General features: G+C 38.8%; 2 protein-coding genes across 3 annotated transcripts in view; one reads left to right on the top strand and one right to left on the bottom strand.

The window, feature by feature from the left end:
* Positions 1-1,128: 1,128 nt before the first annotated feature.
* Positions 1,129-23,462, bottom strand: part of LOC108097844 (protein numb) — a 30,202-nt gene continuing 7,868 nt past the window's right edge. The window contains exons 1-4 of one of the 2 annotated variants that reach the window (XM_017200374.2): positions 16,183-16,740; positions 4,492-4,796; positions 4,072-4,320; positions 1,129-3,555 (exon numbers count right to left, since the gene is read on the bottom strand). In XM_017200374.2, the coding sequence (XP_017055863.1) occupies positions 2,188-3,555; positions 4,072-4,320; positions 4,492-4,572 (1,698 nt within the window). In that variant the 5' untranslated portion in view covers positions 4,573-4,796; positions 16,183-16,740 and the 3' untranslated portion in view covers positions 1,129-2,187. Of the gene's footprint in view, positions 3,556-4,071; positions 4,321-4,491; positions 4,797-16,182; positions 16,741-19,448; positions 19,479-23,462 lie in introns of those variants that run through there. The other variant, XM_017200375.2, reaches the window with a different exon arrangement.
* On the top strand, positions 12,619-13,478 carry LOC108097847 (accessory gland protein Acp29AB-like). Its single transcript, XM_017200377.2, has one exon. It carries the CDS (start codon positions 12,667-12,669, stop codon positions 13,324-13,326), a length of 660 nt encoding a protein of 219 aa, XP_017055866.1. The 5' UTR covers positions 12,619-12,666; the 3' UTR covers positions 13,327-13,478.

Below are 23,462 nucleotides of genomic sequence, written 5' to 3'. Positions count from 1 at the left end.
ATATCGTTTATTTAACTCACAAATTAATTATCAATACTTCACAATAATTTAATATCCGATAACGACATTTTTGTCATACAAAATAAATAAACATAATATCTCAGATAATATGTGGCATCTCATTATATGTCTTTACTTTTAGGTATATGTGGTGCATGTCAATTTTACTAAACGTTAAACGAAACGATATGCATTTTCTATATAATTCTGATTCTGATAAGTTATACGTATATGTATATTAACTTTTTAATTTGAATATTTCGTGTATATGAGCTAGCTTTAAATATAGATTTTGTCTTTCTCGTACTCATCAAACTTTTTGCGTTTATAGAAAGTTTCGATGGACACATTTTTCCACAAAATGATTCGCGAAGAAACTTATTAACTTCAAAAGTTTTTAATATAAAATAACGATATTTCGGCAGTTATCAAAGCGCAATCTTTTGACTTTTGGACCACTTTTTATTCTTCTTTTAACAAACAATTAGAATTTTTTTAATTTTGAGGAGAATTTATTAACTATTTTTTAAGTACACATAGCAAAAGTTTCGTTCTGGAATGTACAATCTGTGAAAAAAAGTCTCAATCGAATCAGGTAACCATATGTTACACATATGTTACAAAACAAAGCTGCAGAAGATCCTTTCGAATTGGTATTTTTATAAGAGAAGTCCTTATGTTACATTAGTGCCCGTGTAAATATATAGAAAAGTTCTGGTTCCCTATATTATAAGCAGTAACATGTACAAATGAAGCCAGGTGACATTTTGCAAGGCAAATGAAACTATAAATCATTCAACGACTTCTGTTTTATATACAAAACCATTGCGATGTTTGAAGGAGCAAGTTTTTCTAAAGTCGATCGGGAGATATATGTATATATGCGCTATTCAAATACTGACAAGTGCGATTCACTGACTCCTGCATTTTATTTTAGGAACAATGATTTTATTTACTTATGTGGTTGATTCTATCTACGGATTGATTAAAGGCCTTATTAACATTATATAACATTTGGTGCATTGGATAGGTGGCTTTCGATTGATTCAAATATATAATAAAATTTTTAAAAACATCATTGGAATGTCGTCCACATTCCGCTAAAACAAAATAAAACAAACAATAAGATAAGCACACAAATCGAATGTATGTATTTATCATCTCTTCCGAACCGTTCTTTACCATCTTTTACAATATATGCAATAGATTTATATATATATATTTATTTATTTCAATATTTCTATATCGGTTTTCATTAGTTGCATTGTATTTAGCTGCTTGATTTGTAGGTTTAAATAACTTGAAGTTGATTCATGTTTTTTGTTTTGTTTATTTTTAAATTATATTTATAATTTAAGTATAATACATTTTGTACACATTTAAAAATTAAATTAAATAATAAAAGATTTGATATAAAAACGGTGTACCGTACACTGACACTGACGAAATAATAATTGGCCCTAAGATAGAGTTTCCTACATATCAACATATCAATATATATATGGTAAATCTGTATTTAATCACTATTCTTAGCGGGATCGATCAACAAGTAGTGGAAGGGCATACCAAAGTATAATACAGATGTTGCATTTAAGTTCAAAAGGGTGCCATTTGTTTTTCGTTTTGTTATTTGCATTTAATGGTGGACTTTCGTGGGTAACTTGGTAGCTTGGTCAATTGTTTGGTGACTAAGGGATCTTAACCTGTATCAGTCTAGTCACTTCTAAGGGTCTTCCTTTAATAACGGGAACAATTTCTGCAATTCTAACCAAGTCTTATGAAAGTAACAAGTTTGTAAAACATTATTTCCATAGTAAAGACCCGCTATAAGAAGACTGATATTCGGTATAAGATCTCTTGCGATCTTATGATTTCTTTTTACGTGCAGCAGTTGTAAGTTTTGGCCTAGTGCTAAGCGCCATTTATGGATGTGTTTACTGTACTTGCGTGTGTAAGTAACTGTAATTTCGATTTTCTATATGCATAGTTCAACATTAGTTATGTTTGCGTTAAGTATCTCTGATCACCTCCATTCTAATTCATTCCCTTTCTATTTAACTTCAGCCATCCATCCATCCATTCATCGATGTATCGATTCATCGATTAATCGATTGTTCAGCCCCTGAACTTTAAACTAAGTTACGTTTTTTTCAAGCGAACCACACTTTGTTCCCCCGTTGGTGAATCCTAGAGCTGCACCTGGAATGTCTGCGCCGGCGCCTTGGGCGGTGAGATGAACGGATTGGTGCTGTGCCTGGCCAGCGGCGATCTTGCAATGCTGCCGCCGCCGCTGCTCGAGATCGGCAAGTCCGGCGACATTTGCTTGGCCGCCGCCACATTGGCCACCCATTCGGCGTCGAACGGATCATCGGGTCCACCTCCAGCTCCTCCTCCCATTCCCGTTCCCGCTCCACTGGCCATCGTCTGAGCCCGACCCACATTGGCCAGGTAACTCGGACGTTTTGGTGCTGCCGGCGAGGTACTGCGCACCACTTGACCCAACCACTGCTCGGCATTCGGCAGCTCCGTCGACGTTTCCAAGCTCTGGTGATGATCCGATCGCGTGGGCGACTGCTGCGAGTGGAGCGTCTGATAAGTGGGCGTGGTACTGGCCATCCGGGGTGTCACCTGTGCCGTGGGCGTGGCACTGTAGGAGGCAACACTGTGCTGCACCTGCTTCTCGGCGGCAATGATGTTCTGATTGATGCTGCGATTGTTGTTGAAGTTCAGGTCCTCGTCCGTTTGGGTGAGCAGCGACAGACCCTGGCTGAGCTCCTGGCACAGCTGGCTCACCGAATCGGCGGCCACGGTGGCGGCTGTAGAGGGATCTCCACCAGTGGCGGACTTGGCCGGCGAAACCTCAGGAATGGGCGAAACACTGCGGAGAGGAGTTTGCAGCGGATTTCCAGCGGCGGCGGCGAGGAAGGCCCTCTGACGATCGGCGTTGGACGGAAGATCGTTGACGCGCAGCGACATTTGGCGCTTGAACGGCGACTGGCTGCCAATGGTGCTCAGGCGGAAGGAACCCTGACGCTCCAGCATATTGGGCGTGGCATGCGGGCGTTCGATGGCGAACGGATTGTAAGGCTTGACGGTGGCAGCCGGTGGACCCGGAATACCCGCCGATCCCGGTCCATCCACACTCCGTTCGTTTGTGCCCACCGTGGACATGGCCAGACGTTCCGTTAGCGTCTGCTGGCGGAAGGATCCGGTGCGCGTGAAGGTCGAGTTCTTGGTGTCAAAAGTCATCGTCACACCGCACTCCTTGTCGCGTCGCTGCTTTCGCTCCAGGCAAACGGCGAAGGCACAGCCCACCGCGTGGGACAACCGCTCGCCGGAATCCTTGCAGGCCAGGAAGCCGTGGCACATCCACCGCCGAGTGGTTCCGTCCCGGCAGATGTAGCTGAAGCCGCGCTCGTGGTTGCGATCCGGGGCACAGAAGCTCACCTTCTCGATGGTCTGGTCCACAATCAGGCCCTTCGTCTCGTCGTCTACCACGCGCAGGCCATCTCCACTGACGTGAAGCAATCCCCGGACAGGACGACGTCGAGATTGCTGAAAAGGGTAAAGTTAATAAGTAATTGATTTAAATTTATTAAGTATAAAATGAAGGATATAGAGGAAAAGTGATCCATATAAAAAATGAGTTTTATTTTAATTAAAATGATTTTAGTTGTTATTACTAAAGATCAGTAAATTGTGTTGTGTAACAATTAATCATAATTAGTTCAGCCTGACAACTATCAGTAAAAGAATATTGTTTTAAAGACCAGATAACTTTCTTTGCGTTCTTACGTCTTGACTTATTAAACAAACTAAAACCTCTGTAAATTTATCTGTATTTAAATAGAAGTAGGTTAAACCTAATTGATTCAAGACCGCTTTATTTAAATAGTTATCTAACTTTCATAAAAAAAATTGAAATACACACATGGACACATTTTTAAGTGCCGTTTAACATTTAATAATATAAAAAATGATGTCAAATTTAAATGATCAAATCAGGGTTTCTTTTCACCTTTCAGTGTTATATCTTCATATCCTTCATATAAGGTAAATGCAGATACTTACCCTCAAGACTTTAAGGGCCTCCTCGCAGACCTGCATGCCGCGCGACTCGAAGACCTCGACGCATCCCAGATATTTGACGGAGAAGGAGCAGGTGGCCGAGCGCACGGCCTCCTCGTCCGCCTGCCACTGATGCGGCTTCGAGGACTCGGGAACGCGATCCTTGCGACGCCGGAAGGAATCGCGAAAGGAGCGACGCAGACGATCCATCTTCTTCGGCGATTTCTTGCTAAACCGGAAGGAGGCGGATTTCTACAGGACACGGGATAAGGATACATTATCATCAGCATTCGTTGTACAAGCGATAAATAATTAAACAGGAGAGAAAGAGAGATCGAAACAAGTGCGAGTTGTTTTTAGCAGTTCAACCCTCTACAGAACTGTAGATCGTATTGAAATGAAGTTTTTTGAATGGAAACCTACCCCATTTTTAACGTCACCGAATTTTCCGCGTGTGAAGCCGCGCTCGAGTGGTTCGTGCGTGTGTGACGATGAGTTTCCCATGGTTTTACTCTACACTCGAATTCGAATAACGTGAGTAAATTGTCGTGAATAACCGTTACAAGCTGCCCCACGAACAGCGTTGCCAGATGGCAGCAGTCGGCAGTTACCCCTGCGGATTCTTATTTCAATTTATTGATCCGTTTATTGGCTCGTTGGACTGCGCAAATTTATTTGTTCATTGAATTTGAGTTACGGGCTTTGATTAAATTAAATTGATGGGCGATCTGGAAAATGTTTGAGAGAGATTGTGTTGTTGTGGTTATAGTTTTTATTCCGGGCGGGGGGTACAAAGTACCGTTATCAGTGCTGACGTCTCCAATATGCATGAGTCACACGCTCAATTCTTTATCGCCATTTGACATACATATGAAAGCACTTTGGTTTATCTGCCTCGAAATTGATTCAACGCCCCCTCGATTGTGATCATCGAAAGTGTATGGTAATTGTCCCCCTACGTTCTCTGATCCATTAAAAGCTTTTCCGGTTTTTATTTTTTTCTACGACGAGAAATACCAACCTCCGCGGTTTGGCCCAAACTAGAACTGAAGTCAAGAGGAGCAATTAATGCCAACGGCCTCCAATCGCTTATCGCGCCTTTCGCGAGTGGGCGTGGCCAGTCGGGTGTCTCACGTAATTGTTTACACACATATTTAATATTTTATTTTTTTTAGCATTTATTTGCTTTGACTTCACTTGAGGAGGCTTTTGTTTTCCCAGCGCTGCGGCGACTTGAGTTGACATTTTTGTGACTTTATCACATGCCTCGTATTGCGGTAAACTGTTGATAAACTAAGCGTCCGCAATTATCGCAAAATCATAACAAAACTTTGTATATCTCCCTTTGGTTTTCACAAAAAAATAAACTGTCTGATTTGAGCGACTGTAGATTGGCCGAAATTATATTTTTGGGTGTCTAAAAGTTGTATTTTATTTTTTATAAATGTACTCAAGTGACCAAAAGATAAGCCCGGTTAAATAACTCTGCTTTTTTATTTTTTTTTAAATGTTATCTAATATGTATGTGAAATAAATAAGGGGTAATCTGTATGCTGTCCGCTGATTGTTTGCATGTCTAATTCTCTGAGAACCTAAAAGCCTTAGTCGCCATAAAAAATGGCTTAAGTTTCAGCCTTCCCACCACTGAATTTTCCTACAGCTTTTCCAGCAGGCTTTCAACCAGTTAACTCACGTTCTTCGACCATTAGCCCGGTCATGTTAATTGACCAACTCGAACACACTGCCAAGCGACTCAAGCTAATTGGGCTTATTTGTCCAACTTATTTGTGTTGTCAGTTGTCGGCTGTCGGTGGTTGTCGAGTGATAAAAGTTGAACACAAAAATTAAAGTTCAATTCGAAATTCCGTTGCAACTCGGTGACTCGGGGAATTAACTTGGCTTTCTTCTTGGCCACTTAAGCCGTTGTTAACTGTAAATGTTACGAGAAAACCAGTTTGAACATTTGATTTACCACCGAAGGCCAGAAGTTTGGTTCTTGGCAACTCTCGGTGACCAAAAAGCACACAAGGGCGATCCCACAATTTGTTGTTTTGCCTTTTGGTTTGTGATTTGGCTTTTTCGGTTTTCTAGCTTCATTAGAAGGCATTCGAAGAAGGGCGTTGACTCCATTCAGTGGGATGCTGCTTGACTGCATTTTTCCCATCCCGGCTAATCGAATTGTGAACACGAACACAGAAAAGCATCTAAACATTTAAGTGGGTCAGGGGTTTATTAGAAAATATGATTCTGGTGGGTAGAAATGATTTACAAAGGCTCTTGGCATTTGGCTTAAAAGTTTTTAGAGTACTCGCCTTTACCGAAAGGGCAGCCAATAACAATAAAAAAACTGAATAAATTCTGAACGCTTGGCGACATCTTGGCTGCCGGAGTGAAGGCCATTTTATGAAAATATTTTTATGCAATTTCAAGCTGAATTGGCAATAAAAAATAAAATAGAAAATAAGGGTAAATAAATAGCGAATAAATTCTACCAGCCTCTTAACATTCTTTAACCAGCCACTTTAATTCCCATAAAAAAAGATCTAAAACCTGTTCAAAAGTTTTATATTCGTGATTCATGGCTTACGCATGTCATAGACAAAAAGAGCAAAAATCAACAGAATAAAAACCAAATCACGCACTAAAAGTTAACATGAGTTCAGAAATGACAACATTCGGCTATCGGCTATATAGCAAATCGAAGAAGTAGAAGAAGAAGAAGAGGAAGGGTTCCGGAGATCGGGGTGTGGGTCACCATCCGGAAGGGTTCATTCAACCAATAATCGAGCCACGAAACAGGTTCCAGACGTTAAAATCTGTGTACGTGTTTGCCAGAGAATCAGATTCGACTGCAGTTTGCTTTGATAAAAATGAAAAAATAATATAAAATATGGGGGAGGTAGGGCGGTAGATATATTTTTTCTTTATCAATGTTTGCCAGATACGAACATATTTATTTTCTCTTTGTGATATGGTAATTAATATGGAGAGCTAACTTGGGGTATTTTCCATGGGTAAAACAAACAAACAACACGGGATTGTGCGTAAGCAATTCCGACCAAAATCAATTCGATGGAAGATTACTCCTTTGAATAGTAACCGACATCGGATAGTTGTTGAATAATTATTCCAGCGTCAAATTAAATTTCGTCTGGCACTTCGTTGACCTTTGACCATTCTTGTGGCTTTGGGTCCAACACCCAACGTAATTAATTAATTAAACTCTACGGCAGACAGCACTATAAATCATATGCCACATGGCTCTCCAACCATCCTCCATCCATTTAGACTTGGTGATGAAATGCCGTGCTAGAACATGGCGATTTTTTCCAGTTTGTATTTAATTTAGCATTAAACAATTAACCCTGGGATGACAAAACAAGCGCAGTCAATGACACTTTCATACATCGTATCGTACATCAGTATAGGCGGGCAAAAAGTAATTTATATTGCATAACCACAATCAAGCCTCGATGTTGATGCTGAGTAGGAGGAGCAGAGTCAGTGTAATTAATTTTTACTGTGCCCTCAAAAGGCCATCGACACTTGTTGCATTCTGGCCAGAATGGGCCGATGACTTTTTTTTTTTTTGCAACAGTCTAGCCTTTTCAGTGTGTGTGACACCTCGGAAATCCCATTGCGAAAGCTTCAATCCTTTTATCCGACGAAACAACAGCCTCCCAACCCCACTTGCCATCATCGAAGCTTCCATATTTCTATGCCAAAATGTAGGCTAAACTTGCCTTTCCATCAGTTTTATGGATTTTGCATTCAGGATATGGCGACTGGCAGACAGATGTTGGATATAGTGATAGGGGGGTCGTTATGCAGGGAGATTAAATGGAAATCACGGCGATGGTTGAGCCTTAAAAAAGTAATTGCATTTTTCATTCGCTGCAAGCTTTTCTGTGGAAAACCTAAAAAAATGTTCATATCGATAAGATCTTTTGAAACTTTTTATTAAACAGATTTTTTCTATCTCCACTTTTTCGAAAGCATAAATGTATGTAAATGTTTCCGTGTTTACTATCTCTTATTTTGAATAAAAAACACCTCCCACTGCCTTAAATAATTATATCAATGTAAAATTCTCAACTTTTTTCCCATTAATTATTCTCACTTTTAAGTATTCATTGGTTTCCCTGCCAATGTCAAAACTAACATTACAAAATGCATTCGTAAAGTTTCACACGCTGCAGTGATGGTCAGAAAAGGATACCCATTTTATGGCTTCCTTCTTTCTTTTTGTTTGTTTTTTTTTTTGCTAGTACTTGATATAAAATTATAATTATTCCCGCCATACGCTCCTGTCTGTCTGCTGTCCTTCGTTTTATGTTATTTTTTTTTGGCTGGGCTAGGGGCCTTATCAACCACCATCGAGTTCCTTCGCCCCTCGATCCTCTCTCCGCATCCTCGTCATCCTGCGAGGGTTGCCCTCCACTGCAGGAATTTATAATTTTTAATGCTCTTCCTTGTGTCGGTGGTCGTGGGAACTTTTCGTTTTTTTTTCGTTTTTTTTCTTACGTGTAAAATAAATTTGAAATATATCAGCCAACGCTTTGTGTGAATATTTAGTGAAGCAATTAAGCGTTGTGTGCCTGTGTTTGTGTATTTTACATTTTTTATGGCTAGTGGGAGCTCAACGATAATGACTTCAATTAGGCAGTATAATAAGGTGCAATGAAGCATGACCTCAAGGATTTCGTAAGCGGAAATTGGGTATCGTTTTTGTTCAGGGAGATTTTCGAAAGGATTTTGGGAGTGTTTATGTTTTGTGAATTGACCTATAAAGGTTTAGGACTTATACTTTTTATATTGGAGATCTGTGTTAAAGTTTTAAAAGACTTTCAATAACTAACTGCTTTATCCATCTTTACATATTTATATTTCTTACGTTTGCTAATCTACTCAAAACCTTTGAACGTCAAACACTGAACTTTGTTTGGCAATAAAATTTGTCGCATGGAGACCCATAAAATTGAAACTAACTCCCACTAGAGCCACACGAGTTAATTTCAGTGAGCTTTTCTAAACAGTTTCTGAAGCCTGCGGACAGCCAACTGAGGAGAAAAGTGCAGAGGTATTAAGACGGGCCACCATCTGGGCAAACCGAAAACTTCGCTGGATAATAAATCTTCGGAGTGAACAGCAAACTCCCGCTATGCTCCCCTCATTCCATTATTCGGTTGGTTACTTTAGAGGAAGTGCGCAAAGAATTCGCAAGCGAAAAGCCGAAAAAAGGTTTATCGTAAATAATGAGACAGCAACAAAAGATCTCACAGCATCTGGCTGAAACTTGTGGAATTTTAAGGGAAGCATGCGATTTTTTTTTATTTTCGGTGACGCAACTTAACTGTAGGAACTCATCAACTGCTTCTTATAGTAAATCCAAAACAATGACAATAGGAATAGAAGCTGCTAGGAAGGGGTAGAAAATAATTGTTAAGAAAGGAGAGTTTCTTTAACTCCGTGGGATTTTGCATGAGGAGAATCCTTCGATCTTGAGAATCCTGAATCGCTCGTTTGGGTTTGGGTTACCTTCACGCACGGATGCTTAGGTATTTCACACGCTGACCCAAATGCACCCTTAAAATCGCCCAAGTTCGAGGTTCCTGGGGGTGGGAATTCCTGTGCACCCATGTCCTATTCACATACATATTCCTATGCAGGCAGAGTCCTAATTGCACAGGGGTTTTGTCATCCGGGGAATGCATTATACGTGCGCATAATTATTAGCTGTCAATTGGGCGTTGATCTGATCATTATGCGCCTGCAATACCTGGTTCTATATGGGAATGTATTGCCTAGGGGATGTGGGAAAAAGCTAGGTGTGAGAAAAAATAGATGACCAGAGATGCTGGGAAAATAAAATTGGAAGGGAAATGTATCAACTGATATGTAAATATTTCTTTTAGATGATGGGTTCGCATTAATATAAATTAAGAAAATCTAAGAGATGGTTTCCATGATTTATAAAGTAAGTAGCTTGAACACCATTCTTATTTCAACAATATACATTTACATAGGTAGCTATGCAACACTTCTGTGGTTCTAGTTTTTATATAAAACATACACAAAACCCGTTTAATATTTCAATCGCTCTGGCAGAGTAAAATAACAAAGCAATCGATATGTAAAGTATCCCCATTACACACACACTCCTGAATGTCCCACCACATCCTTTGACAAAACAAACTCCAATACGAGTATTTCCAGCAGAAAACACTTGAGAGAAACCTCAAAAACCCAACGAACGGAAGTAAAAATGCAGGCACAGAAAAAAAATAAATAAAAACAATAGGCATGCCTGCAAAACATATACATATGATTATATATATAGGGTATATACCTCATATACCCTATACCATATACCTTATAAGAAATGTTCTGTCCTGGCAAACGAACACGAGACATGGAAACGGCGGTGAAAACCTTTCCAGCAGTTCGAAAAACAACAAAATTGTTTGCATCTGTCGTTTTGGAAACGAATGCAGCCGCTGCCAGCAGTTGTTGTTCGACTTTATTTCTGCTTTGCCTTTCGCCATTATCCTGACATATGTTCAGTGCACGTGGCGAAGGATTCTCGAAGGATTCTCTCGAGTTTTGCCTAGTTAAGTGGGGAAACGATCTCACACATGCCGCCTTCTGACTTCGATTTGCCACGATTTTCAGGTAGACAGATCCTTTTTGGTTCGTGTCTCAACAGGACGATGGCAAGATCCTTGTTATCCTTTGTTTGGTTTGCCTGCCGGCAGATGGGAACCTAATCACATTCGATCTGAGCTACTTTCGCATCCGTAAGATATTGTTTTCTGCGAACGTATCTTACGAGTTTTGTTTACACTCATTATGCAAATAAATTTTACGATGACTCAACATTGGCATACTTAACAAAAGTTATCCGAAATTTTCGGAGAGACAAACCTGTTTCTCAGACAAGAAGGCACGTTAAGGCCATTAAAATGTGCAATTGAATAAAGGAAAAAATGGAAAACATAAAGAAATTTCCAACAACCAATAATGTATCCAAAGCACATTTAGCATTACGCATTCATAACTCATAAATCGAGGAAAAACAAGAGAGGAAAAATCACTGGGGAATTCTAAGAACTAATTTGATATGCAGAGGAATTTACAATGCGTTGAAAACAAATTCCTTAGGCAACTTTAACTTTACAGTTCTTTTAAATGCATTCAATACTCATATTGAATTCATAATGTAGACACTTGAAACTGGATACAAACGTTTAGAGGTGGTAGAAAAATATTAGATTACATAACAAGATTCTGAAGCCTTGTGAAGCAGTATTTAAAGCAATCATCTTACTGATATCCAGAAAAAAAAACCTCGTGTAATCAAAGTACACAACATGTAATATTTTTCCTGCCGAGACAGAAGCAAACGAAACTCTAGTTTAAGAGCTCTTTTATCTGACAGATTTAAAATGGGAAAGGGATTTTTCAAACTGTGACTTGGCGATAAGCCACAAAGAGGAGAATTTGTTTACCTAATAGTTTCGTGGAAAGCTACGTGACATCAACAGCAACTATGTTTAGATAACCGCTAAGTTTAGATGATTATCCAACCGATTTATGGCAGTAAAGGTCGCCGAGTAGAAAACGTGGTCCACACATGAAAAGTCAACCAAGCCCAACGATTTTCCAAACTGATGTCTCTCTTGCCACTTTTCTAGTGTTATTCTCTGCTCTGATTGTCGTGGGTTTTTTATTTTGTGGTTCGAAGCGGAGGCAAATCAATTTTATGGCGCAAAAAACTGTAACCATGTTAGTTTTCTCTATTCCATTTGTCAACGCTTTTCTGTTGATTCCAGGTAAATAGACATCCGAACAGCTGTTGGCCAATTGCTTTAGCAATTTCCGGGTGCCAGCGCCCAAAAGTAGGCAGTGCAAACACATCCAATGAAAATAATCGATAGGAAACTAAACAAACAACCCATATATAGTCGCCAAAAGAAGCCATTCCAGTGTTGTGCGGGCCAAGTAACTTTGGGATGAGTGTTACCCTATTTCCCCATTAAGCCAGCTGAACAGGTGTGCGAATGTATTTGGGGACATCAAAGAATTTGGCGCAGGTAAATAAATGTTCTATTTAAGTAATGCGATGGTGGTGATAGAATAGTATATCAAAGCTAAAGTAATTATATTTATAAAAGGGCCTAATTGGTTACATTACAAAATAGCTAACTAGATGTTGGCATTTTAATTAATAAGTCAAAATTTAAATTGGTAATTTAAATAGCTATTCAACTTAAACAAAAACTTGTTGTATTTATTCTTCACTTATTTCACCTAAAGTTTAAATAAAGTTTTCTCCGACTAATAAAAATATAATAATAATATGATTTTCTTCTGTTTTAAAAAGTTGGTATTAGAAATGTTTGGATATAAATAGCTAAAGATAAAGAATTACCCTTCTTTGAATGCTTATATAAAACGTTAATATTGATTTGGTCATGCATTATTTCAGGATTTACTTGCAAACTCGATCCGTTGCGGTTTATCGCGTATTTAAGAGCTGAACCAACCGAAAAGCGGTTAGTTACGAAGATTGGGTCTTACAGGATTTACGCACTCAATATGTCGAGGTTCTCCTATTTTGCATGGCTCTTCACTGTTTGCGGACTGTGGGGAACCCAAGCTCAATACCAGCAGCCAATAACAGCGAGCATACTGGATCATATTGCCTCGCACCAACACCAGTGGTTCACATACACAGCGCAGCTTCAAGCTGAAGCTAACGCAAAAATAGACAGTTTGAAAAAAGAACTAGTAGGCCTACTAAAGGCGCTAGAGAAAAAAACGGATACCCAACACAAGTCGCTTCAGGACATTGTGAAGTCTCGCAAAACAGAAATTGGGCACAGAGCTATAAACCAGGTTTTCAAGAAGTATGGCTCGAGGTACTTCTACATTGAAAGGCAAGAAAGATTAAATTGGTTTCAAGCATATAACAAATGTCGCCAAATCGGTGGTCACCTGGCTTTATACAACGACCTGGAGGAACTACAAAAGGTCAACCGCGATACCCCTGTAGGTGCATTTTGGTTGGACATCACCTGCTTGGCCAAAAAAGCAGTTTATCTTTCCACTCGCACCGGCGAGAGTCCACCATTCTTTAGATGGGAGAAGGACGAACCCTCCAACAAGGAAAACGAATGTGTGGATTTGTACAGGGGAATGATGTACACTGAAAGTTGTTGGGATACACACTTATTTATTTGTCAAAGTGAGCAGTAATGATTGCTATATTTTTTTTTATTTTGCTTCTTGATTTCCTTGTGAAAATCCTGGCTAATAGTAAAAATTAAGATAAAATGTGAAATGTAAAATTTAAAAATCTTCGTCAAACAATGAAACTGTGCTAAATAAATTCAAATGTCGTTCAAGAATATATATACTTTATGGGGTCTCAGGTGTCTCCCTCACTGCGTTGCAAACTTCTGATTGAAATTTGAATACCCTTTTGTTATGCAAGGGTATAAAAAAGAACTGCGTTGACTACCTTTATCATAGAATGAGGTAAAGTTGCTTAATTTATTTTCATTCTGCAACTGACAATTTATCCTCCGATAAGTTTAATCCCTTTACAGAGCTTAACCAACTGGCAGATCGGAAATTGAACTTTTCATTTTGAAGGCAAGGGGGAAGCAGAAAGGAGGAACAGGAATTCTCGTAATCACACTCAGGTATGCCCTTTGACATTATGAAGGCTGTGCGGTTTTAGCCAACTTACCGATGCCAAAAGCCAAGCTATTACCAACAAAACTTAGCGTGTCGACTTAGTTGGCCACTCAAGAGGCGAGAAAACTTTTTGGCATTAATGCGGAATGTTTTTCGTACAAGTTCACGGCTAGTTAGCTATTGGCAGGGCACAACAAAATGTCAAGAATAAATAAAAAGTTACAAACTCTCTAAGGCCTATCGAAGTTCATAATTGTTGTTTGTGGCCAACAATCATTAGAAGAAAGAAATAAAAGAGGCAGGGAAATCTTGCAGGTGCATCAATTGCTAAGTTTTCTATAAAAATGTGCCCGGTAATCGCAGCCGCATTTAAGTATCAACTTAATGACAAAACGTTTACATGCATAATTATCCAATTTTTTGCATTTTTAATTTCCTGCCTTAGATGCAGAATGCCTTGGTCTCCAATGGTGGATACATAGAAGATATCCCGAGTCCAGAGCCCAAGTTAATGGCCTACAAGTCGCAAGTGGCTGGCAACCACAACTTGGACTTGGAATTGGTTTTGGTGTTTTGGTCTTGGTCTTGGACTTGTTCCCTTGTTCTTGACTTGTCTAAAGCTTCTCTCTCTCTCTTTCTTACTCCTTTTGTTGGCCGCTGGCTGCTGTTGTTAATCATCTGCGTTGCTGCATAAAAATAGAAAGGAAATTCCATGAAATTAAAGTTTTATGCAGCCGCAGCAGCAGCCAAGCAGCAGCGATCAAGTTGAAGTTGAAGTTGAAGTTGAGGTCTCTCTTGGAGTTTGGAGCTCTCGTATCTTGAAGCTGGGCAGCATGGAGCATGGAGCTGTGGGTCTTAGCCAAACGTTTAGCGAAAGCCGCGTCTCGAAGAATGCAGTCGTCGGCTTGGCATAATCGAAAGGCATGTGAGAAAAGTTGGACTCGTTGGCTGGCTGGCTGGCAGCCACCAAACCGGTTCCGTTCGACACGGCTCCTCCGTCCCAAAGAAGTTGGCTTTAAACTCAAGTCCAACTGCACCCAGGTAGCATTATGTTCTTACTTTTTGCCTTGGCTTGTTACCAGTTTTTCGTTGTTGTTGTTGTTGTTGGTCGTGTTTCTGGCTTTTCTTGGAATGTTTTCTGAATGGTTTTTTGCTGGAGCTTTTGCCTGAAGTTTTTATGAACTGCTGAGATTTATAGTATAATCTTTGCTGGCCGAGGATGAAGCTGAAGCTGAGGTAGCAGCAAAAATGCAGCATAAATCAGGGAGCCCTTTTGGTAGACGGAAACCTCAAGATCTTGAAGAACATTCCGAGTAAATCAACTTCAACAGCATAATTATGCATGGCAAAAGTATCCCATAGTTTGCGGCACTGGAAAAAACTCTCTTCTGGCTTTCGCCGAAGCAAAGTTGGCCTTTAATTACATTGTAATCATAATATATTTTCACCCACTCTCAGTTGGTTTCGTTCTCACCCGCCCAAAAACCAATTCATTACTCATTTCAATGGGAAATTTTCCCCATTTTCCATTCGTTTTTTTCACTTTTCTTTGTTTTCGTTTTTTTTATTGCTGTAATTTATGCAGTTGACAGTCGAATAATTTGGCACACAGTATACATTAAAATAAATTAAGTTGACAAAAGAGCTGGGAAAACGTTTGTGGGTAGGAATATATCTTCCGAGAGCCTGTTTAATTCATTTTGAAAACTCCAAGAGCACGTTGCCAATACAGTCAATGATTTGATATGGTAAGTTAAATAAGTTTTGAATGTTTATACGGTTCTAGTCATGCCAAATGATTCATCATCTCAGACGTGAGAGACTGGGGACGAGTCCAGTCAATCGTAACTTTATATATATTATACGTTCATGTGATGTATCTGGCTAAAAGCAGCTAATTGCGAGTTGTGTCTATTTATTTCCTTTGTTAGCCCATTCGGAATTACCATGTTCAAGTGCAAACTGCTAAGATTTATTGAGTTTTAAGGTGAGTAATTGTTTCTAAATGGCTGGTATCTCTATAACGTTAATGGAAATATTCCCAAATTATTTATTTTAAATGCTGCAAAAGGTTTTCCCATAAGTTTACTGATTACAAACGAAACAACGAAACTGTGCAATAGTATTTGGTATTTGAGTTATCTATGTCAGTTAAAACAGCTGTTCAAATTAAAACTTTGTTTATCACAATGCATATTGAAGACGTCAATAACTGAAAGTTTTACAAAATTTTACATATTTAATGTTTTCACAAATGTCAAAGCAGCAACAACAACAACAAAGCCGTGGAAGAATTATATGCAAATCGAATTTTGCACAACAAAAAACTCGTTTTGACTTGGCTTGCGATTCAAAGCTTAAATCAAGCTCAACTTTGGCTGTTGTTACTGGTTTCTGTGTTTAAGCATTTACCATTTATATGATCGGGATCGGATTGTATTTGAGTGGCTTTTTCGGTATATCCCAGCGCCGAGTTTTGTTGTCAGTCTGTTTTTGTTTTGGTCACAGTTGTATGTATAATTAATATTTATAAATCCGGTTCGGGCCTTATATAACTTTCTTGCTCATTCAGTGAATTTTTGCCAACGTTTCGGTTTTCGGTTTTGACTATTTTGTAATTCCAAGAACACCTCACTCAGCACACGGCACTCGAAATGTGGGGTAAAATCGCGTAGAATCCGACAACGCGACACCGATACGATAAACACAGAAACGATCCCCAAAAAGACCCCGGTAAATGGATGGATGTATGGATGGATCGGCCGAAAGGACTATTTAAGTTAACTTTACTATAAAATAAAACCCCCCGGTTGTGGAAAAGGTTTTTATAACTTCACGCGGACATTTGGACAACCGACGACGACAGTGGGCCAAAATCGAATGGAAGCGGAGGGAAGACGGAACGCGTTCGTCCGGCAAGCGGTAAAGCGGTTGGCGGTTTGCTCGATTCGGCGGCTCAAATTGCTCTACTGTACTGGGCTCACCAGCTCAATGGTTTTCGAGTCAAGAGTGAGCGTGCAAAGAGCGGAAGAGAGCGACAGCTGTTACAGGGTAGTTTGATTGTGTGTGTGTATGCACAGAGAAGAAATCTTTAAAGGTTGAATTAAATATTTATTACCTGAAAACAACACCTAATGAAAAATTAAGTATATGTACATACGTAGACTACAGTTTTGTTTATTTCCTAATCAACAGCCGATAAGAGTTTCCTGGGGTTACTAGATTAAAACATGAAATATTTTTTTTTAGTAAACAGTTTTTAAAGAAAGAACTTAGGCTTCCAACTTTAACCACCTTAGATAAGCAGTCTAAAAAATATTGGAGACCGATTAATAATTTTCGGATGTTTTATCATAAGGTGGTCCAAATATATTTTTGAATTTTTTTTTCAGTGTGAGAGTACATTCATGGATTTGCTCAGTTCCATTGTTTTTTTATTACCAACAACGACGACCGTTCTGCTTCTTCCATCTCACCTTCGCTCTTCTGTAAATGTATTTGTTGTGATAATGATAAAACTGCGACGCGTTACTGCAGCTTGTAGGTTTTTTAGGTGGAAGGGAGACAGCGAGAGTTGAGTGAACGAAGAGGGTTTATCTAGGCTAGGTAAAATTTCATATGCGCTGCATTTGAAGATCGCGACTGGGTGATCACGGCTTAAAAGATTTGCGGTGTAGCTTAGTGAGGGAAAATTCTGGGAAAACACGACCTCACTTTCGTTCTTTAAGTCGGGGAATTTCCCAAAAAGGCAGTGCATAAAGTAATTACTAAGCTAGGCAAAATTTATTTTGTAACTTCGTCAAACCGATTTATTCCTGGAAAGAGGGGCAGAAGTGATTGCACTTAAATAGGCATACATATGCCCGAAAGCTGATTGCAATTTAAAATTTCCCAGAAATAACAAAATAAAGAAGGTCTATTATTATTTAAAAATTTAAACATTTTCTTGATCAAAAAAAAAAAAAAAAAATATTAACAAAATCTTTATAAAAAAAATGCCCTATTGGAGCGGTAGAAGGGTACTTAAAACCAGTTGTCGGTTTCGTTGGTTCTGCAGCTGCCAGTTTTTTCACATGGAGAATGGAGAGCGAATATCTGTTGAAGTGAATTTAACACTCAAGAGAGTTTTCAAAGAGAGTTACCACGAAGTTTGTTTTAACGCAAATGACGGCCAATTGGTTATGAAACGCCAAATGGCAAAGAATATAATAGAAACTGATTAACTGAACTGTAATCAAGGCTCGGTAATCAATGTATTGAACTTATCGATTTGAATTAGTTGCCCAACCTAAATTCCGTGACAACAATGGCAAAATGATCGATCGAAATGCGAGAGCGAAACCGGAGAAAAAGAGCAAGAGGCAAGGTCGTTGTTTGCTCCCTAAGAGAAAATCCAATGTATAAGAGAAAATTAGATAAATTCAAGATAGATAAATTTCATAGTGTGCGTGAGAGAGAAGTAAATAGAAAAAAGAGCATTTTCAGCACTGAAACGTGCGAAAAATTGCAATGCAGCGTTCTTAAATCCAGGTAGCACATAAAATCAGGTGGTAAAAAAATGGTACCAACACTATTTGGAGCAAACCAATGCTACCTACACATGCCTCCCAATCACGCCAACATTATCGCGGTTTAAATGCAGAAAAAAACAAATTGGTGCAATCGGAAATGCACAGAGAAAAACTGATCACTATGAATTCCAATCGATTGGATCAAAAATAATGGAAATAAAAATCCTGCAGCTTAGAATAAAAATATTACAGCATATCTTGATTATTATTTAAATATAATTTAAATAAATATATTCATTTAAATATCAGCCAATAAACAAATATTAATGAGTTCTAAGAAAATACTTGTCGATGAGTTAACCCTTTAAGTTTTTTGGTTAGTTCGAAAAAAGTAAGTGCCAGCACTAATTGGAATTTAAAATTATTTGTAGCTTTCTCCGTGTGCTAAAGGTGTTAAAGCCATACCAGCAAATACCCAGCACTGAAAGATAAAGCATAATAAAAACAGCTAGTGCTGAATGTGGTTACCAGACACGCCCACCCACCTCCTGCCGCCCACAGCTTACAAATAACTCCAGCACCGCTGGAATGAGCAGACAAAAGATAATGCCAGACAATGGGAATGGCAAAGCGGAAGAGGGAGCTTGGGGAAATAGAGAAATGGCCACAAGCTGAGAAATCAATGTCAGTCAATGGGGTTGAAGGGGCAGATAAAAGCCACATGTGCAACCCAATCAAAATTTCAATCAAAATGCGCAAAATGCGGCACTGAAAGGTTCACAAAAGGTAACAAATACGCTTAAACACACACTAATGGTTTAGCATGAGTAATCCCAACCAATACAATCCAATTCACTCAAGTTGAACCCAATACGGCCTGTAATTGCTATTAAGAAGCCAATTACTATTACAAATTGTTAGGTCAATTGTTTCGAATTTCAATTTCGAGACAACAAGATTAACAAACCAATTGTTAGGCAATAATGAAAATAATTTGGCGACAAATCGAAGGGATTGACAGATTAAACGATATCGAGGCGGACCGGTTTGATTTCCGTGTTGATCCTTGTATGGGTTTTTTTTTTGTGAGGTTTAGTAAAATATCATTTTTTAAGTTATTGCTCTTGTTTCTCTCTCTCTTTTTCTGATTTATGTCAAATCACTTACCCTTTAATTATAGTAATGTGTCTCCAAAACCTGAAATACATAACAGAAACCATGGATTAGAAAAAGATTTCAAGGGCTCAAATTACAATAATCTTCTTTATCATATTTAAGAAAAGTAACCGTTATAAAGTTTCAAAAATGTTTCTATGTTGGCAATGCTTGAACTCAAGCCTCTCTTGAGAAAAACTTAAGAGCTTACGCACACAAGAACAGACACACATGCTCATTTACGAACGTATGAGCACTCAGCTGACAATGTCAGTGACGTTTGTAAAAAGTTCCCACGGTCATTAGGGTCATGATGTCTCTAACATATTTGGTCTCGTGTTCGCAATTTGTTTTTAATTTAAAATTGCATGTGCATATACGCTTTGTATGTTTGTATAAGGCCCTTGGATTAACAAGTTGTTACATTGGTCGAGTAAATGTTGGCGTGTGTGTTTTAGCTGAAGTCTTCTGAGCATTTCTTGAGTGGGTTCTTGAGACGTCGCCAAGCTGAGCCGCAAAGTTTGAGTGTCTCGAGGGCTTAAAAGCTTAGACGGGCAGGTGAAACAGCTTTTAAACGTAAGCTCGGCTTGCGGTTGAATGAACTCAAGCTTAAAGTGGCTTAAAGTTAATGTACTGCAAATAAAATATACCCTTATTAATAGTAAGAAAGGTATTTGAGTGATGTTTATGTTGCTACATTTTTAAGCTGGAACTATAAATATTTAAATAAAACGAGTTAACAACATTATTGCTATATTCCAAATTTTACTAAAAAAATCTATTAGATAACAAAGTGCATTGAAAAAATAAACCGTTACATTATATCATTACTAAAAGCATTATACTATATATCGTAGGCTAGTTCATTAAGAGGTTTGCTCGCTTTTATTTACTTTAGCAGATTTTCTAGACAATATTTATCTAAGCCGATAAAATGTGGTTTAATTTGGACGATTGCATCTCCATTCTTTATCAACTTCGTCTCCCACAGTGTTTCAATTGTAAGGGTCCTTTTTTTTAGGGGTTGACAGTTTTCCGAGCTCTTTAATTTAAACTCACACATTTCACGCCCAACCAATTAGCCAAGGGTTGCTAACGCCTTCCCCACCCCCTCTTCTCGCCGCCCTCTTTCCCACTATATTTTTTAGCCTCCATCCCGCCCACTTCCCTTTCCTGCAGAATTTTCAAGTGTCCCTGGGATAAGGTTGCAGATGCAATTAAAAAGCATTTAACGGATTAGAGGCAATAACAAAAAATAAAAAAAATAAATACCAGCATTAGAGGACACAGAAACCTTGAAGGGGTGAAAAGCATCGTGTGAACCGAACACGATTTTATTGGAATTTAATTTAATAAAGCTGGCGAAACTGGGGCAAAGCCAGTTGGAAATGCCAGTGAAAATATTTCTGGCTTAACTGGGTTGCGATAAATTCCTGGCCGTTTCCCTGGATATTTCCATAGCAAGTAATTAAATCTTCCCAGTAAATTGTTAACCGATTCTGTTGATGGTCTTAGGTAACGGCTTATTAGGGCCTTAAATGATGTTAGCTGGAAACCCAATAAACACTTGGCAGCTTAGCTTAATGCCTTTGAGAAATATTGAGCAAGCCAAAGCCAACTTTCGCCCATTAGGTTGAGAGTGAAATTCCAGCTAGGGGTTTCGCCATGTCCCTATTGGCCATAACAATAAATATCTCAATTGTGGCTCGGCTCTCGCTGAACCATTACGCATCCAATTTGTTGGCGCATCATCAACTTCATGGCTTCGGCAGACACCCTTTTTCCCTCCCATTTTCCCGCCCCCCCAAGATACAAATGGCACCTAAAGTGTGTGTAATGCAATTCCATTTTACAGCATTTCTTCACCAGATACTCCTCCTTCGTTTCGCCTTTTCTTTTATATTCTGCAATAGTTGGAGTCATGCGCCGGCAATTTGGAACGATTCCAGTGGACCCCGGGCTCCCATGTCTAGCGTCCAACGGTCCATTTTCCACTCGAGGCTCAGATGCAGATGGAGATTCAGATGCAGATGCAGACACTGAATGCTGACAACGACCGCGGACACCAATTGGAACGTGCCCGTTTAGTTTTTCCACAGCACGGTTTCAGATGCTAAAATTGCATTAACGCAGTTCCCTTTTTTTCTGGCTTGCACTCTCCCCTCGTGACGTCCATTTCCCTTTTGGGGGGGATAAAAGTGCCAGGCGAATGTCAAATTGTGTGTATTTTAAGACAGAAGACTTGAATTCTAAGGAACTTTATACTTGTGCTTTAGGAAAAGCAAAGGAAAATGTCTAAATCTCTTAAAGATGACATTTGGCGACAAGTTAGAATTTGCAAACATGAGATTGTTTATTTTGTTTCAACAGATTATATGTATATTCTTTAATAAATACATAATATTTATGCTCCTATAATAAATCCTAACAATTTTTTTGTAAATAAATCTAAGTTAAGAAACTCCTTGAAAATGTATTTCTTTTTGAGTAGTTGTAAAATTCATCAAGAATTCAAGTATCAATGTGTTTAATTAAGCTTCCTGAACCTTTTTCTTTGTCTGTTAATTGGTAATAAAATTAACTAGCTTATCACTTGTACCGGCTTACGAGTAAAACATGTTTTCGCTAAATTTACACTTGGCGGTTGGTGGTAAATTTCGAGCCCCCGCAAGTGAATCAATAAAGAAAATGCTGTCCAAGTCCTCGGGGCTCGAGGCGTGGCTCTGTTGATTGGTGTTCTATGTTTTCGTGGTCGCCGTTCCGGTGCGGCATGCCACAAGATTAATGATGGCCGTAAAGGCGCCTAAACTTGTTTAAGACCCGGCCAAAATCGACACCCCCCGCAAAGTGGCTGACACCAACATACATAGTATATCGGTATACTATAGACTATAGACTATAGTTGTGCAATTGCTAATCCCCCCAAGTAAGTAGATGGGGGACCATCATAAACCAAAGGCCGTCAGACACTTAATGAGGCAGAGTGCCCGGCACACTCCTCTGTATTTTCCATCTCACGCTAAAAGCTATATCTGCTATCTTCTGGGTTTTCCTTCTCGGTTTTCATCTAACTAAGACGAAGACCACGCCAAAAGACGTTTCCTTAGCCAACGCAAATAAACATCGTACATTTGTAGTTGCCTTTGGTTGTTGTTGTTTTTTTTTTTATTACTTTTATTATTGTCTCGGTGGTTGTTTGTGTTGTTGCTTTTGTTGTTGTTGTGGTTTTGGCTTTTTCAATTGCACTTGAGGTGCTTCTTCCTCTTCTTCGTCATCAGCACACACCTTCAAGGTGGAAAACAATAATAATAAGACTAGGCATAATAAAAGCCGGATGTCCATTAAAGCTCTCTTCTCTCTGCTGAAATTCTATATTTTTCTTCTTATCGCCTGTAGGTTGATTGGACTGAAGTTCATTTTGTTTATGTTCATACACACACGTTTATTTTCTGTGTGTGTGTGTGTGTGTGTGTGGGTGTTGGCTTTTAAATTTGCTTCCTCTCATCTTTGCAATTGGTTTTTGTGGAATGAACACAACTTACGTTTCGGGCCAGGAGTTTGATTCAGCCCAAGGAGAAAAGGTAACGAATAAGGTGAAATTGATTGAAATTGATTGCCCGGCTAAAGTTGAGAAAAGTTTGCTTGTTCTCGGGGCAAAACAAATCAGAAGGGGAATCCAAAAGGGGAAAGCCAGGAAGAGAAGTTTGTTGGAAATGTAAAATATTTATTTATTTTATGGTTAAATGCTTGGGAGTTTGATTTAAAAACAAATCAATAGAGCCCAAAGGCTCAAAAGATAAGGTTGTGTTTACAAATAAAAAATTCTAAATACCTTGTTTTTATTAAAAGTAAATTAAATATTTGCCAACAAAGGTGATTTTGCTCTTGGTAATTGCTTTTGAAAACCAATTAAAATAAATGTGAAAAATGGGATTAAAAAGGAAACCATTTAATTAGATATTTTTCGACATTAATAGCTTTAATTAAAACTGGGGGTAGAACCTAAATTTAAAATTAAACCAATTT

The sequence above is a fragment of the Drosophila ficusphila genome, unplaced genomic scaffold (assembly GCF_018152265.1).
Source record: "Drosophila ficusphila isolate 14025-0441.05 unplaced genomic scaffold, ASM1815226v1 contig_232, whole genome shotgun sequence".
Taxonomy (NCBI): Eukaryota; Metazoa; Arthropoda; class Insecta; order Diptera; family Drosophilidae; genus Drosophila; species Drosophila ficusphila.
This window is presented reverse-complemented; position numbering and strand designations above follow the sequence as displayed.